At 35.7% G+C, this 19022-nt stretch overlaps 1 protein-coding gene across 16 annotated transcripts in view; it reads right to left on the reverse strand.

Annotated features, from left to right (window-relative positions):
• PTPRK (protein tyrosine phosphatase receptor type K) overlaps positions 1–19022 on the reverse strand; it is a 495891-nt gene that overhangs the window by 95328 nt on the left and 381541 nt on the right. For all 16 annotated transcript variants that reach the window (XM_080664715.1, XM_080664718.1, XM_080664714.1 and 13 more), the window contains 3 exons: positions 8926–9228; positions 1598–1707; positions 491–692 (listed from right to left, as the gene is read on the reverse strand). In XM_080664715.1, the coding sequence (XP_080520841.1) occupies positions 491–692; positions 1598–1707; positions 8926–9228 (615 nt within the window). The remainder of the gene's footprint in view (positions 1–490; positions 693–1597; positions 1708–8925; positions 9229–19022) is intronic.

Consider the following 19022-nt stretch of genomic DNA (forward strand, 5'->3'; position numbering starts at 1 on the left):
ATTTGTTTATCAACCTAACACACTGCCATTGTAATATCTAGATAAATTTATGTGAGATTCTAAGAGAAAGAAAAGCTCTTATTTGTTTAAAATGATCAGAATCTCAGTAAAAATGGAGCAGAGAGACAAAGGTGTATGTTACTAAGATAGTAGAGCAAGGATCATCTTTAATAAAATCCATTTTCAGTAAAGATCTGATACCTATTAACAACTCCTCAAAATTATTATAGGCCTATTATATATATAATGAACTTCTAAAATTTTCTAATAAAGATATAATTTTTTAAAAAGACCACTGTTGATTAAAACTGACTATTTCAGATTGGGTTTGGACATATAACCAAGAAAAATCTGTATTTAAATAATTATTTAAAGTGCCTTCAATCATGAATAATATTAAGGATTCAATACGTGAGACAAACTATACTCAGTGTATATGTGATTCTCTATGACATACAATTACAAACCGATTCTTTTCTCATTTACATACCTGAGATATTGGTTGTCACATTGATGGCTGTGGCTGGCCCAAAGCCTTTGACAGTGCTGGCTTTTATGAAGAACTGGTATGTGGTTCCGGGGTGGAGATGCATAAAGACATGGTGTGTGCTGTTCCATAAATTTGATACAGTCTGTGGAGGTCCAGCCACTGGAACTGCAGGATCAAAAGATCTTATGCTGCTGTAGCTAACCTGTTTTAAGAAATATATTTCCTATTACATATCCAATATGTCATAATAAATTCTTTCCTTCTCATTTTGATATGGTTACATCCTGTATCTATTATCTCCATGATTGGACCAATATATGTTTATTTTCTTTTATAAAAAAATAGTGTACTTAAATATAAATATATAATCTTATGGCTGTTTATTTTAATGCATATGAAATACAGAATATGTTCAATAAATGTTTGTTTTAATTAACTTAATCTATACTTTGTCCAATTTACATAATTTTTATGTAAATAGTATTTAAGTATGCTAATATATCACAAATTATAAGAATGCATTAGTGAGTCCCATCCCCATGATGCACTCTGTAGCCACTAGAAATTTAAGCACTTTATGGTTTAATCAACACTGACTATGCAGGAGCAGAACTACACACTTATATAATTAAAATAATCCATTCTTTTCTTCTTTAAAAATATTATATTTAAAAATAAGATGATAATTTATATTTAAAGTTTAAATATAGTCAGGTTTATAATATGTATATATATTTAGTATTAATCCGCTTCTATGAAACAAATGACATTCAATGACCTTCCCTAAATCACAGTATGAAATGCGTTTCTCAATTTTATAAAAATTCATTCTTTATAATCATCATTAAGTCTGCTTGAAAGGGCCAATCCTGCCTTTCTAAAACAACTGCAAAAATAAACATATATTTACTTTAAGAATTTGAAAATTCTAGATGCTATACAATATTTATTTTGATACTAAATTTTGGGATCAAGGAATGACTAATAAAGAGAGGAGAAATAGTAATGATTTTAATCTCTTAATCCTCACTCATTTTCCCCTATTTCCCTTTCCTTTTACTCTCCCTTTAATCCACATTTCAATTAACTTCCTTGCCCTCTCAATACCTCATATTGGGTGATGACTCCATTTGGATCTAACGGCTCTTTCCAGTTCAAGAAAATCTTATTTTCGAAGGATGTTCCTTGAAGAGAATTGACCGGTACAGGACCAGGCACTACAAATACATATATTTAGTTATAAGAATTCTTACATCAAAAAACAGAAAAAGTACATTATAGAAGCTAGACAACCAGGTTGAAATAAATAAAATATGTCTTTAAAAAGAAAATAAGCTTATATGAGCAGTTTTAAGCTTCTAATACAGATGATATACCACTGCAAAATTATTTTTATTCAAAAATATATCCTATCACCTAGAGAGCTGAATAAATTAACTAGTTTACTCCTTTAATAGGCCTCTGATAACTTGAAAATCTCATTTGTGATTTGTTTCATGAACAGAGCTGTTTTCCTGAAAGATATTTTGAAGATTATAAGACCCAAAAGAGTCTCTGTAAACAAAGTTCATGCAATAATGAAATGTAATAATGAACACTCTTTAGACTAGAGAGTGAAATCATATAGTACCGAATTGAAATGCTCCACAGTCAGCAACATTAAGCTACTTAACAGATAAGGAAACAGAAGCTCAAGGAAGTGGCCTCATGTGTCTGAAATCAGGAAACTAGAAGACAGCAAACCCATGGCTACAACTCAGGTCCATAGGACTCGGCACTCTTTATGCTGCCAAATTGTAAGGCTGTTACCAAAGTTGCTGAACTACCAAGGAGATCACAGGGAACGAGAAATGGCATAAAGTGGGGTTGTGTAAAGGACCCTGTCAGTTGGCTACTTATCACTCCTTCCTCCTTCAGAAGAGAATCCCAATTCTGCTCAACTATCCATCCATCTCTCATATAACCCACGTGATTCAGGAAGTTTACCCATTTCTAACTCAGAGCATAGATTCTGATTAGTAAAAGCAAATCAATGGATAGCATTTTCCTGGTGACTCTGAAATGATCATAAAGTGGGCATATAATCTAAACTGGCTCAACCAGAATAAATGAAAGCATTTATATTTCATATTTAAGGAAGACATCCTTCCCTAAGGAAGGCATTTCTCCCTTCTCCCCACCCATCTCTCTATCTTCTTCTTTCTCTCCCTTTCTCCTAATGTATGAAATTAAGGGCACTGCTTTTCCCAATTCCTATTGGCAGCTATCCTGTGACCAGAAGAACTAGTCCAAAGCTGAAACAAGGTATGGATTGCCTACCACAGATATGGAGACTACCTGGCTTCTTTGATATTTCTGAGCCACTGAGTCGCTCAACTCTAAGGCCTACCCTATTTATGGATTATATCCTATCTAATAAAGAGGGAATATGCTAATTGACCCTCACACCATTGCAAAGATGGCATCGCCCACAGCCAATAAGGAGGGAATATGCTAATTGACAGCCACGCCCTCAAAGATGGCGGCGCCCACAGCCACAAGATGGCGGCACCCAATCCCCTCAGCCCCACCAGGGCGCTTGCCTCCAGAGTCCCCCAGTCCCCTCAGCCCCCCAGGGCCGGCCCAAGATGTAGGCAAGCCTTGGATGGCAGCTGCCCAGATGCCTAGGGTCGGCCCGAGGCTCAGGTAACCAGGGCCGGCTGAGGCTTGCGTTGCCAGCAGTAGTAGCAGCAGAGGTGTGATGGGGCGTTGCCTTCCCCTGATCACTGGGTTGCCTCCCGCCCCTGAGGGCTCCCAGACTATGAGAGGGGGCAGGCTGGGCTGAGGGACCCCCCCTCCAGTGCATGAATTTTCATGAACCAGGCCTCTAGTAAGATAATAAATGTTCTATTTTTTAAAATAATAGTCAATTTGACTTTTATAGCTATACTTATTAAATTTATGTAATTTAAAAAACATACACTGATTATATATTTTTCAAACTGCTAAGATGAACAGGTTCAAATATCATTATTTCAGTCTTTTAAATGAAATTCACTATCTTAAAGCTAAGATTCAAACTGCTTGAAAACATCATACTAGTTTAGAACTCAACAATCCACATAACTAGGTCTGAAGAGTCCCCAGGTATGTCAAGATTTGAGGAACCTTCATTCCAGTCCTATTTGTAAATGTCATATAACTAACAATACCCAATTGCAGCAAGGAATGATGTGTCAGCTTCTATTAACAAAATATAAGACACAAGATACTTTGGTTATTGTACATAGTTTTCTATATATTTTATTGAAATTCACATATTCAGTTTCTTGTTCTACTAAGGATTAAAACTATATCCTCTCCATCCTACTTTGCTTAAAATGTGTTTTTATTTGAAAATATTGACCTAATATTGGGCAAGTTTGGTTTTTGATTAAAAATTTTCCTTAATATGGCATTTCAGTGAATTTCACAGAGGACATTATCTAGAAATGCAGTTTCAGAGTATAAAGCAATTTTGTGAGGATTTGATATAAATTAAAAATCACTGGATCAAAGGAAATGCATTACATCGTGGCTAGCAGCATCAAGAAATTTTGAATGATAGTGTCAAAAGAGTAAGATTTATTCCAGTCTACAAGGAGATGATGAATGAATGACGTTGTGACCTCTGGGACAGCCAACATAATTGGGCACATTAATAATAAATTCATAAAGGAAAGAAACCCATAGTAAACAAAAAAGATACCAACACTAAACTTCAGATAATCTTTTCATGCATCTGTTAGCTGAGGGCTCAGAGGGAAGTTAACCAAAGGCATCCAGTTGTCCACCCGCACCCCCCCCACCTCCACTCCATCCACAGTATTGGCACAGACTATGTAATTGATCAAGGCCCCTATTTGCAATTTGTGTAGTCTATGAGGCTTCCATGGGCATTAGTTTGTTTCCCAGGAGAATACCTGTTGTTTACATTCTACTCAAATGATATAGTTACAATTGTAATTAAGAAAAAAGTATGTCTTTACTTTTCCATACCTCATATATAGAAGGTGGTTGTTGGGGGAAGGAGGAGACAAAACTCCAATTACTGAGTAAATTTTTATATGATGGTAATTAGTACCTGTGTTAACCAAACACAGTTTGACCCATAAATAGTGTAAAATGGCATGAATGTATTTAAAATTGTTCACAGATAGGGACAGTTTTAAATGTTTGCACAATTCTGCATTGAGAGGGGGTAGAATTAGAGAATAGTCTCCCTAGAATTAAAATGCCTGCAATTCTCTGTTCTTCTTACACATGTTCTATTTGTCAATTGGATTTACTTCAACTACATAAGGTCATATTTGTAAGGGGCAAAAGTCTGTGGAAAATTTATGGCTAAGAGAGTGCCCACTATGATCTTGCAGCAGGGCATGTATAGTGGACAGAAGAAAGAATTGTGCTTAGGAGAACTACAAACCACACATATAAACAGAAGGGGCAACAAGGTATAGGAACAAATTATATTCAATAACTTTCTACAACTGAAGGAAGACAATGTCTTTCCATACACATACATCTCTATGTCCTTATAATTTGTATAAATGCATCATAAAGTTACTAAGACCATCATCATGGAAGTCTTCACATTGCAGTGACTGTCATTTCACATTTCCACATCAACAACTTTTAATGGAGATAGAATGCTGACTTTTAGTCCCCTTTGTAATTTACTTGAGAGCTGTTTCAGCTAAATTTTTTTGCATATAAGAAACTCCTTTAAAATATAACTCTCATAACGGAAAAAAAAATGAATGTGGTGGATCAAGATTATATTAAATAAGCGTTATAACCTTTAAAATATAATAAATGTACATTTAAAAATAGCTTTGTATTAGCAAAAAACTGTCCCCAAACCAGGTTTTCTGCTGACCTAACTTCTTAATATTGATTTTTATCAATGCTGGAATAAAAAAAAATGAAAAGAAAATCTCATACAAAAAAACTTCTACCCATGCATTAAAAAAATGTATGCAATAAATTAAATATAAATTCTACCTTAGGGTTCTGGTGGGAAATCATTCTAGCTTTGCTGTCATGATTTATGGATATCCCCAGAATTCTTTTCATAAAATTATATTCTTTTATTAGATGGCTGATAATTTATTCTTTTTCTATGTGTATAGGGCAGCAATAACTTAGTAAGACTGACTTAATTAGATCATCATAACCCATCGATCTTTACAACAATAGATTACAATTTAGATATCCTGTTCCCCCCTCAGGAACACTGAGACACATCAAGCAGTCTATGTAGAAACTGGAACTCACATGGACAGTTTGAAAACTGAGTTTCTTGCAACTATGTCACGGAAAGTTTGTGCTTCAATCATTTAGTCTTACAGTAGAGCAAAAGGGAAAAAACCTCACAGTAAAAGGAATTAGTTCCTGACCATACTTTGAAATATTAATGTGCAATTCAATTTCATTAAAACCAATTTTAAAAGCTTCAAAGCAGAGATTAAAATAAAATTAGAATAGGCCCTGGCCAGGTAGCTCAGTTGGTTAGGGAATAGTCCAGATACTCCAAGGTTGCAGGTTCAATCCTGAGTCAGGGCACATACGAGAATTGACCAATGAATGCATAAGTTATAAGAGGAACAACAAGTTGCTCTCCCTCTCTTTCTCTCTCTCTTTTATCAATAAAAATAAAGTAAAATTAGCATAGAAAATATTATTGAAATTAGAATAAATAAGGTCATTTTACTTTTACAAAATGTTTCTGGATAAAAAAAATAATACACGGTCATGAATATTATCAATTCAGGACATAATTTAAAATACTCTTGCCCAGCTGGAGTGGCTCAGTGATTGAAAATTCACCTATGAACTAGGAGGTCACAGTTCGATTCAAGGTCAGGCACATGCTAGGGTTGTGGGCCTGATCCCCAGTGTGGGCGTGCAAGATCAATGATTCTCTTTCATCATTGATGTTTCTATCTCTCTCCCTCTCTTCTTTCCTCTCTGAAATCAATAAAAATATATTAAAAAAATAAAATACTCTCAACAACAAATATAAAATAAATAAATTCACAATAATTCACTTGCTGATTATTAATCCAGTCATATATGTATAGACCAAAATACATTTAAAAATTTAATACACTATGAAAAAGATCATATATATGCCTGACTGTATTCTTTGGTTTGTGGGAAAGAAAGGCATGCTAAAAAACCATACCAAAGGTTACCATCAAAATGAATTATACTATTAGACAGTGAATGGCTAAAACTCATGTAATTTGGCCGAAACCGGTTTGGCTCAGTGGATAGAACGTCGGCCTGCGGACTGAAAGGTCCCGGGTTCGATTCCGGTCAAGGGCATGTACCTTGGTTGCGGGCACATCCTCAGTGGGAGGTGTGCAGGAGGCAGCTGATCGATGTTTCTCTCTCATCGATGTTTCTAGCTCTCTATCCCTCTCCCTTCCTCTCTGTGAAATATCAATAAAAAATATATTTAAAAAAAACAAAAAAAAAAACCTCATGTAATTTGGTCTAAAATCACTAATTAAGAAGCCATGTGGGGTTTTTTTATTTTAAGTGCAGGCAATAAAACATGAGTACATTCTTATCACTAAAAACCTGGGTTACAGAATGTCTAGTGTAATACAGATTTTTTAAATATTTATCCCACCTTATAAAATGAGATAAATATTTTGTTAAGGCTTTTAAATCTATGTTTAGATTTCTCATTTCCCACCTATAAGTAGTTTCACCTATGAAACTACTATGCCAGCCATTTTTTTCTTGCATAAGCATGTGTCGAGGTGTGTTTTCTGTATGTGTATGTATGTAAGGCATGGGTGATATGAATGTGTGTTTCTGTATTATAGCAGAGTTTCTCAAAATATTATAAACTAGTGCCCCAGTGCACGGATTCATACACACTGAAAGGAAATTAATTAGAAGGTGGCCATGGGGCGGGACTGAGCGAGACAGGCTGGATACACCCTGAAGCCAACCTCCCGTGGCCCCTCCTTGGCTGGCCGCACATGGGTTGGCACTGCGGCTCAAAGGTCGTCTGCAGAGTGAGCAGGGTCTCTGTGGCTGGTGGGTCCTTTGGCCTGGCCTGCGGGGATCGGGCCAAAACCAGCTCTCCAACATCCTCCGATGGGTCCAGGATTGCAAGAGGTCTGATTCTGGGGTGCGTCACCCAAGAACCACTGCTGCCAAGTCACCACAGCTCGGCAGCTCCTGCGTTGAGCATCTACCCTGTGGTGGTCAGAGCGCGTCATATCTATTGGCTGGTTGGCCGGTCATTTAGCATTTTATATATATAGATGGTTCAATTAGGTGCAAATTCAAACATGATAGCTAATGTAATCATGTTTGATTAATTCAAACATGGCAAAAGTTCATTAACCATTAAGTCTTAGGTTTTTTTCTCTGATGTTTTATTTTTTTTATTTTTTTTTTAATATATTTTATTGATTTTTTACAGAGAGGAAGGGAGAGGGACAGAGAGTTAGAAACATCGATGAGAGAGAAACATCGATCAGCTGCCTCCTGCACACCTCCCACTGGGGATGTGCCTGCAACCAAGCCACACGCCCCTGACCGGAATCGAACCCGGGACCCTTCAGTCCGCAGGCCGACGCTCTATCCACTGAGCCAAACCGGTTTTGGCTCTCTGATATTTTAGAAATATAAGAATAACACCATGAATACTTTTAGGACGATATTGTTTCCTTTAAAGTCTGAGCTAAATAGGTTAAAGAGCTTTTACTTCCCTTTATTACAACAAAAACAACAGGATAAACCAGGATAAACCATTTAGCCTTTTCCGAGTGATAGGGAAAATTTCTAGAAACTATGGTATCAATATATATATTTTATGGCAATCACATACTTGGTAGGCATCAAAATCTAAGCCTACGTTTCAGAACTTGAGGGAACTTGGGAACACTAGGGTATGAATTACATCCTGTTTTCTGAAACCCAAATAAAAATGTAGCCCTACTTACAAGCTATTCAAGGAGAATTTTAACAAGGAATGGAACCTTAGAGATCATCTAATTTAAACTTTTCTCATAGAGATGAGAAATGGAGATCTAGAAGGGTGAAAGAATTTCCTAAAGTTACAGAGCCAGAATGAAAAACTCATGATTCTTGATTACCAGTTCAGCTTTGCCTCAATTTATTATATAGCACTCCCCCTCACATACTTTTATTCATTGGATGAAAACATAAAACAGTAGAGGCGTATTTCATTTAGTATTTGATGCTGCTCTGAAGAATATTGAGCTTTTTGGTTAAAAGTAAACTCTTTCTCCAAAGTTACCCTTATTAAGAGTATTTAGCAGATTTCAGAATCCAATTCAATTCCGGGGACTCTAGGAAATATTACAACCTTTTACATCATTTCTGTTATATAACCTCCTTTTTAAAAAAATAATAAAATATGAGCATACCATCTTCATCAGTTTGAATAATCGTCTCTTCACTCTCCTTCCTGCCTTCTGGGTTGGTGAGGATCATCTTGAGGCTGACATTTGTATAAGGTGGCAGATGGTTCACAACATGCTGAGGGGCTTTGGGGTCCATGTCCAAGCAGTCTGCCTTGCTCTCGTTGTGACCACGGAAGTAATGGTAGCAGATAGTGACATTAAAAGTGTGGCAACGGGTAATGTTGTAACCCAAGGATTCCCAGTCCACAGCAATGCGCCTTGCCTGGATCTCAGCAATCTTTAAAGTCTTTGGGGTTCGCATAGGTTCTGAAGAATAAATCAGAGACATAGGCAGCTGTCAGCTTTACAAGAATACTCTTGAAAAAATAAAACACTAGTCATGACATGTGTGAACCAGGAAAATCTGGAACTCAGCTTTTATTCTCATTTCCTTTATTTACTCATGATTCTACCCTTGAAGATTTTGGTTAAGGGCTATATTTACCAATGGAAAAAGTGAAATGTAAAATGTCAACAATCCATAGTACTCAGGAACATGGTACAAAATAAAAACCTGAAAACGTAGCCACGATGCCTTTATAGTTGCTGCTATTGTTACTGCCCAATTCCTGTCTTTTATTTTGTCATTATTGAGCAAGTGGATTAGCTAATATATCATAATGGATAAGAGTCAACATGTTCTGCTTTATGATTTGTCATATTACCAAGCTATGCTGTATACTAATTAGTCTAATTGTAACACTAAACTACCACTTACAAAAAATGACGCAGATATTAATTAACACTTATTACTTCAGTAACGATGTCGTTCATCAAAGCAGAAAAGTATCCGATAAAAAGTGCAAGAACACATGTGGATATTCACGGTGTCATCTATCCTTCTTGATCTCTACCTTTTTCTAGGAAACACTCGGTCTGACAATCCACTCACTGTCACCCAAACCGAACTGGGAGGTGAATATTCATTCAGTTGGAAAATGCTGGCGGAACTAAACACTCCGAAGACTGGAGTCCATCCATCACTGCTTCCCAAGTGTATTCTTTCCTCATGCAAGACCAACTTTAATCGTCTAACTTAATCAAAATAATTACTCTATGAAAATCATGGCCACGGCAAAGTCTACACAGTAAACAAACTAATACACAGCACACTTTAATGCACAGATATGAAATGAAGATTAAAGTCAAGGCCAAGGTCAAGGCCTTTTGGGGCCCCCCTTAACTCACTATGGATAGTCACCGCTCTTGCTAAATGAGAATTAGTAGGGAAAAAGAAGACAAATAAGTACTAAAAAAAAATTTAAAAAGCAAGCCCAACTTGGTGTTTTTATAAATTTTGATTATTGAGATTAAAATCTCAGTTATGTGAAAATTATCAGCATGGTACACAGATGGCAAGTCCAAATTGAAATTCCAGTTCAATGTATTTAATGTATGATTTGAAATACACTGTGGTGGCCATTTAATTAAAAACCTCAAATCTATAAAATACATACATTTACACATGCAAATTAACCATTGGTAGAATCTAGATGCTTAGGTTATAAATGCTATCTGTCAGTATTCTGACAGTATCAAGTCTCCCTATTTTATCACTTTTGTTGCACGTTTTACCTTAAGCACCAAAGTAGGCTTGAATAAAGATGTGACTCTTTAATCACTTTAAAAATGTCTTTATATTTCTAGCTCTGTGATAACATTTATCTTACCAGGCACAAGAGACACTCTTGGTCCAGCACAGTTAGACTGAAAATGTCTTCAGCACCACTTCCCAGCGGACAGGGCAATTATAGCTAAGTTCATGCTAAGATTCCCAGATAAACTGTGATGCTGCTGCCTGCTAGGCAACAATACAATTTAGTGGCCATGTTTACATTAGGCCATACTTCGTTCTAAAAGTATCTAGAATGAGAAAGTGAGATTTCCCCAGAAAAATACCTGGAGTATACGAATAAAGATCTCCCATACAACGAGAGAAAACACCAGTAAATATCTACTCCTCTATTTAGTTTTCTTTAAAGCTAGTATTAATGTACTTGTTTGCATACACTCCTCATTTTGATTCTGATATTTTCCCCCTTCATTAATATTCTCTCTTTCCAAGTAATCATGTTTGCCTATCTTATGTAGAACATAATGAGTTCCAAGCAATATCCTTCTGCTTACATATATTCTATGAGAATTTAAGCAATTCAAGAAGAAATAACCTCCACCTATCAAATAAAGGAGACATTTGCTTTAAGTCTCAATGGATAAGGCAAAATCTATAGACACAGTTTGATGTTTCTTTTTTTTAAATAGATTTTTTTATTGATTTCAGAAAGGAAGGGAGAGATAGAAACATCAACGATGAGAGAGAATCATTGATTGGCTGCCTCCTACACGCTCCACACTGGGAATTGAGTCCACAACCTGGGCATGTGCCCTGACCACTGAATTGAACGGTGACCTCCTGGTTCATAGGTTGACGCTCAACCACTGAGCCATGGTGGCTGGGCTCATCATTGATGTTTCTATCACCTTCTCCCTCTCCCTTCTTCTCTGAAATCAATAAAATATTGATTTTATTTATGTATACATATAACTAAAAAAAGCCTGGGGGAAAACTGGAACTATAAGTAAAATCTCCTTCTTTCCCATTCTACCCTTTAAATCAGTGGTTCTCAACCTTTCTAATGCCACAACCCTTTAATACAGTTCCTCATGTTGTGGTGACCCCCAACCATAAAATTATTTTCATTGTTACTTCATAACTGTAATTTTGCTACTGTTATGAATCGTAATGTAAATATCTGTGTTTTCTGATGGTCTTAGGCGACCCTGCTAGCGGTTCTCAACCTGTGGGTCGCAAAAAATACAGTTATGAAGAAGCAACGAAAATAATTTTATGGTTGGGGGTCACCACAACATAAGGAACTGTATTAAAGGGTCGGGGCATTAGAAAGGTTGAGAACCACTGCTTTAAATGATGAATCTTAACTCCTCTTGTTAAGTGCCCTGTGGACAGATGTGCACCAAAATTCTTAATCATTCATTCATTTCTGATAAATCCTAGAAAAACACCTATTTTTTAAAAAAGCATATGCAATGAGAAATGTGAGTATTAGCTGATTTTAGCTTCCCTGCCAAATGTTGATCAGCCAGGCTTACTAACTTTTCCCATTTTTCTTTTATTTCTCACCTATTTCCTAGTTGCTATAGTGAAAAAGGCTACATGAAATCAAGGTGAAATTCTAAAAAATGGCAAAAAACTTACATATCAAATCCATGATCAGTATTATATAATTAGCAGGTAAATAAAAAAGTACCATATCATTACCCATACTTAAATTTTAAATAGATCGAGCCATGGGGCCATGCCTGTAATAATTTCTGTGTTAAATATTTAACTCAACTCAAGAGGCTAAAATAAAGCACTACTCAATAACTCTCTGAAGGTTAAGACAAATAAAGGCAACATGAACAGACAAAACCTACTGACTCTGAGTCACCTCTCAACAAAATGATGATTTAATAAGTGGTTCTAGATAGCAGATAAAAGGCAATTCAATTTTTTGGTACTTGCTAAACAACACGTGACATGACAGGTCAATATCCATGTCCTTTTGTAATGATAATTTCGAGTTAGTCTGAAAGAACTGTGAAAACAAAAGCTTTAGCAGCTACAAGAAAATGGAGGGCAGAGATCATATTTCCCTGGAATCAGTTTTTAATGATAAAAGTTATTTTCCTGCTGTCAGTCAGAGAAAAATAGAAGATGTCCCAAGCTCATCCAAGAAAAAAGAGAAAGATCTTGTCAAGGATGTACACAGACTGAGAACACTGAAGCATGACAGGAGCTTCGTGCTCCCGGCTGCTTTCTCATCAGAAACCCTAGAAGCTGACTGCAAAGCACAATTTCCATCCCATTTATCAAAACAAATACGAGGAAAGTGAATTCTGTTCTTCTGTTCCTGACTGCCAGAGACAACATTTGTTGATGTGAAACAAAAAATAATTGAGATAATATTTTTGAACAAAGGTAAATTTTTTAAAAAGTAAGAAAGCATTGACATCCCTTGAGAGATGAAAAAAAAATTAAGGTCTTCGGAAAATATTCTTTTACTTTTACCCATTGTTGCTTTGTGTTTTTTATCATTTTTTCCAAGGTGAGAATTGAGACTAATCAACATTGTACAATGTACCTCTTTTCAATCTCATAAAATCATTAGTCTTGCCAAAAAGATTTCATCTCTGCTCCTCCATGGGTCAAACTGAGTTAATGATAAGTTGGTGAGACGAGTTGATTAATACTTAACATGAGGGAGCCTGAGGTCCAGGAATAATCGCAAGCCAACTGTCAGCTCTTTGGGCTTTATGGCTGTGTTGTTGAAATGACATGCTTGGACGTAGGGGCTATGAAGTGACAGGGGGTGCTTGGCTCACTCAGCTCTCCTGCAGCCCCAGTAATATTTATCCAGCTTCATCAGAACAATACTAAGCACATAATCAAATTCAACCAAAACATGTCATCCTCACTGCTCAAGAGTCTTACTGAGGTTCATCAGATAATTCTAATAAACTTAACATTGCCATCCTCTCTACAATAATGCCAAGAAAATGAATTGAGTTTTAAAACACAATAATACCAAAGTGACATGAAAAGAAGACGAAGAGAATTCTTTTTCCAAAATTTAAATTCTATTGAATGTCTTATCATAAAACCTAATTCTCAAAATATGGAGGTTAAAAATCTGAGGAACCTTTAATGTTTTTTACTTAATTACATATAAGAAACATGTAATTATCATCAATGAACCCACTTTGACTCATCTTTGATATTGCATATCTCACTTATATAATTTAAAGAAAACACAAAAATAAAATATTCTCTATAAATAACTGCTAATACTTGGATAAAACATAACATAGAAAAAAGAAAAGACACTTTCTTAATTTATGAAAATAAATAAGAATAATCTACTTTTCCTCTATAAATAAACATTTTTATTAAAAAAATTAAACAGCACTAATCAGATGCAAGAAGGTAGAGAGATTTGTACATAATGCTAAAAAATGTAATATGGAATTTGGCACTTCCATATATTTAAAAAATGAACTTGGAGGACTGTATATAGCAATAAAAAAATCGAGAGGGGATTTTCAATGTTTTCTTTATCCCCCAAAATAAGATAAGTTACCTAATTCTTTGATTGTCCTAAAAATGAGGTAAATATTTTAGATACCAAGCACAGTCACTGGCCCATAGTATAATTCTGGAAATGTTTATTTTCTGAAAGATAAAGCAAATAATTTTAATGTTTTAACCTCAAGAGCTAATGAAAGAGATCTAAAGAACCCAATTCTGTGTCGTAGCTACAAAGACAGCTCCAATTTTTCACCTCTCCTTCTATTTACACTGTTTGTCACGTGACTGCAATTCCTCACACCAAAGAGTGGGGTCTATTTCCCCATTCACTGATTTTGGCCTTGCCTTGTGACTCACTTTGGTCAACAGAATGAGGCAAAAGTGATTTTGTGCCAGTTCTCAGGGTGTCATGTATCTCAAAGTCCTGTGCACTCCCACTTGCTCTTACACCTCCACCATCCATTCTAGAGTATGACATACATGTGGGGTGAGTGAGTTGTCCCAGTTGTTAACAGCAAAGGCCAGTCTAGATCAGCCAATAGAGTCTATGAGCAGATCTGTGAACCAGCCAAGATTAGATTATCTTATCCAACCACTCCAGAATGTAAGATATATATGCTTGCTTTATGGCACCATTGAGATTTGTGGCTAACTGTTGCTCAGCATTTTGATAGTCTCTATTCTCAACCTCTTCATCTCTAAATTACCTTACTATTTGTGTGAAGACTATATCAGTGATCTTTCCACAGAATAATACTTTAAAAATTTTATTTCTCTATTATTAGGTTGTGATGAGCCACTACATGCTTATCTAGATACATAAAAGGCTAAGTGACTAACCGTACGCCTGTCCGACCATCGGCCAACTGACCATCCAGTACATATGAGGAGCACTGGCAATTAAAAAATAAACATTGATTCGCGCATGTGCAACACATATAAAGCTCTTGCTGGTGCCAATCACAGCCGTGTGTTTTGATCTGTCATTGTCGGTCATGAATTTGGTTGTTTTTGTTGACATTCTGAAGCTGGAAGAAAGCAGCCGTGTTGACAGAATATGTCTGAAGACCAACTATTGGCACAATGTACCTCTGAAGCCTAAAGAAGCCGGCCTCGGCGACAATCCATCTGAAGACCAACTATTGGTACAATGTACCATTTGCGTGATGATTCCATCAATTAATGGATGATGCCGAGAAGGAAAATTTTCCCATCAGATTTCTTAATAGTATTACTCCTTCAGGAATGCCATGTCATAAATTAAAATTAAAACTAAGTGCAATCATCATGCTACTGAGAAATCTTAATAGTAAATGGGTCTTTGTAATAGTACTAAATGTATTATCAAAAGATTGTGACCTAACATAATCGAAGCTGAAGTAGTAACAGGGTTTGTGGAAGGAGAGGTTGTTCTGATTCCAAGAATTGATTTGTCCCCATCTGACACTAGCCTCCCATTTAAATTAATTCTAAGACAGTTTCCTGTGATGCTAGCATTTATGATGACTATTAATAAATCACAAGGACAAACTCTAGACCAGGGGTGGGCAAAGTTTTTGACTCGAGGGCCACAATGGGTTCTTAAACTGGACCGGAGGGCCGGAACAAAAGCATGGATGGAGTGTTTGTGTGAACTAATATAAATTCAAAGTAAAGGAGCGGAGGGGAGAGCAAGAGAACTGGATAGAACAGCCGGATCAGGCCCGCAGGCCGTAGTCTGCCCATGGCTGCTCTAGACAGACTAGGAATATTCTTACCTGAACCTGTTTTCGGACATGGTTAGTTATATGTTGCTTTCTCTCAAGTTCAAAGAGTGTGTGATGTTAAAGTTGTAAATACTTCATCACAGGGAAATTAGTCAGGCATTCTGAAAGTGTTTTTACTCTTTTTTTAAAAAAAATATGTTTTATTGATTTTTTACAGAGAGGAAGGGAGAGGGATAGAGAGTTAGAAACATCGATGAGAGAGAAACATCAATCAGCTGCCTCCTGCACACCTCCCACTGGGGATGTGCCCGCAACCAAGGTACATGCCCCTGACCCGAATTGAACCCGGGACCCTTCACTCCGCAGGCCGATGCTCTATCCACTGAGCCAAACTAGTTTCGGCTGTTTTTACTCTTAATGTCGTATACAGGGAGATATTAGAATAAGTTTAATCAATTTATCAGTCATTGTTTTTATCAATGTTGTTTTTATATCACGTTTTTGTTGTTTTTATATGTCTTTGTTGTTGTTATATGTTGTTATTGTTTATTAATCAATTTATATATTATTTTCATATACATTTTACTAATTTCCTTTAATCTCTAACACTTCTATTATATAGAAAGAGTGAACAGCAATATTAAATTATTTCTTCTAATTAATTTCTTTTCAATGTGCAGGAATCTGTGCACTGGGCCACTAATTTAGTATAATTTGTTTGACATGTGCTGATACTGTGATAGTATAATAATATATGCTTTAAAAAAATGACTAAATGATTTTGGTTTTGTCTTATTTCCTATATGCTCTCTGAGGGTGGGTTCAGTTCTTCAGTATGCTCCCATGATACTAATTGTTGAATGTTGACTAATAATTCAAAGTGATAAGACATGTGAGTACTTTATTCAAAGGTATAATTGAAATAGCAGTTTTTCAGTACCTACTCCATCTTTGTAAAACATTGAAAATGTAATTAAATTATTTATATTAATATGATTTTGTAGGCACATATAAAAGTGAATCTGCAATATAGTCTGAATTTCTTTACTTTTGAGGTGATAGGTCTGACAAAAAAGATACATATACATTTACAGGGATGGTCAAAAATAGGTTTACAGTTGTTCATATGAAAAAAGACATACAGGTTATGATCATCAACAATAGTTTTTTAAAGTAAAAAATGTCACAATGTACCTGTAAATTGCCAACCCCTGTATTATCCAAATCCCTATAACACTGTTTAGTAACTTTTTATCAACTGCATATTCCCTTGTAAAAATCTCACAGCTGTCCTTAAATGAATCAGTCAGTTCAACCTAGGAAAATTATCATAAAGTATATTTAGTTACTAAAATGTTCAGTGAGGCTATTTTATGACATGAATTTCTACCCTCTCCCCCCAACAAAAATACCACAATTACATTATAATGACATTCCAAGTCTGTATGACTCATTTTGCTCTTTACAAAGATTATGATTTAATTAATTAATTAATTTATTTATTTATTATTTATTTATTTAAAATATATTTTATTGATTTTTTACAGAGAGGAAGGAGAGGAAGAGAGAGTTAGAAACATCGATGAGAGAGAAACATCACTCAGCTGCCTCTTGCACACCCCCTACTGGGGATGTGCCCGCAACCAAGGTATATGCCCTTGACTGGAATCAAACCTGGGACCCTTGCGTCCACAGGCCAATGCTCTATCCACTGAGACAAACCAGTTAGGGCAAAGATTATGATTTTAAAACATCAACTTAGGTCCTTCTTTCATTCCTTCCTTCTGGAAACTTAAGTAGAATAATTTACTTTGATCATATTTGTTAAGAAAAAAGGAAAAATTCCTAAGTAATAATAGAAAAAAGCAATAACATACAAGCTTCAAAGGTGATAATGACTATTGACATACTTTGATACATATTTGGTCTGAGAAAATGCAAGTGTCTGTTAACATGCTTGCTTCAGGGGAATGGAGATAAGGAATGCCAGGTTGATGATTTTTAGTCCATTTCCTTTTCCGAAGCCACCATTTACTCGTATGTTTCCATGCATGATTAACAGCTTGCAGATCCTTCACATGTAATCAATAGTTGTGAAGTTTTATATTAGGTTTAGAGATTAGACAGCCTTGATTATAAATTTTATCGATTTGTACAGCTTAGCTGCAGAAATCCCTGTACATTTTTCAGAGATTAAATTAAAAGGAGATATATGGCCCACACATACTAGAAATGCCATTGTGATTACAAGGTGTGACCTCTTCATACTCATTCCTTTAGATGAATAAAACCTATCTAACACACTAAAACATGAATCAGCATGTCAACAGGCATCAAGCTGAGATAGTAAACACAGTGAAAATGTGACAAAAAGAATTACAAAACCACAAGGAAACCTGTCTAAGACTATAATTAATACGGGAGACTTGAAAGGATTAATTGCTTCATCTCGTTTGTAAATTAGGAAATTGACAGAGATAAGAATAATGAACTCCTTGACTTCTACCTGGAAAATCTGAGCCTATATTAAACTGAAGATTCATGATCTCTTTTTAGATAAAGGAATGAGGACTTTTTTAATTACTAGAAAAATATGACCATTTTAAAGTTATTGACTAAGAAATTCTTAATTAAATCTATTTATGAGTGTTCCCACCTTAAAAAGTTTTCAAGCACTGCTGTATATTTTATGTCCATTCTTTTAAGGTCTGAGGATGTCCAGAGTAAAATTAATAAACATGTCAACCAACATAACGGGGCTAATATATTTCAAGCTTAGAATCTTAATTTTCTTTTTTTTGTGTGTGTGTTCTATTACAGCTTTCTGAACATTATTTCAACTTCTTTCTTTTGTGAAATGTATTTCATTTTTCTAATTGAGTATGCCCAAGATCTGCATATATACAAACACATAAGGCAGAAATAAATGAAAGGTGATTCATCTTGACATACACTCTGAAGAGTTCATTTCATTAGCTGTCAAAAGGTATTCAACAATTAGGTTTAGAGCATGGACTGCCTTGAGCCAGTCTAAAGAGTTAGACAATGTTCTAGTGCATTTTTTTAAAAAAATATATTTTATTGATTTTTTTACAGAGAGGAAGGAAGAGGGATAGATAGTCAGAAACATCGATGAGAGAGAAACATCGATCAGCTGCCTCCTGCACACCTCCTACTGGGGATGTGCCCGCAACCAAGTTACATGCCCTTGACCGGAATCGAACCTGGGACCTTTCAGTTTGCAGGCCGACGCTCTATCCACTGAG

The sequence above is a fragment of the Plecotus auritus genome, assembly GCF_963455305.1.
Source record: "Plecotus auritus genome assembly, chromosome: 4".
NCBI classification, from domain to species: Eukaryota; Metazoa; Chordata; class Mammalia; order Chiroptera; family Vespertilionidae; genus Plecotus; species Plecotus auritus.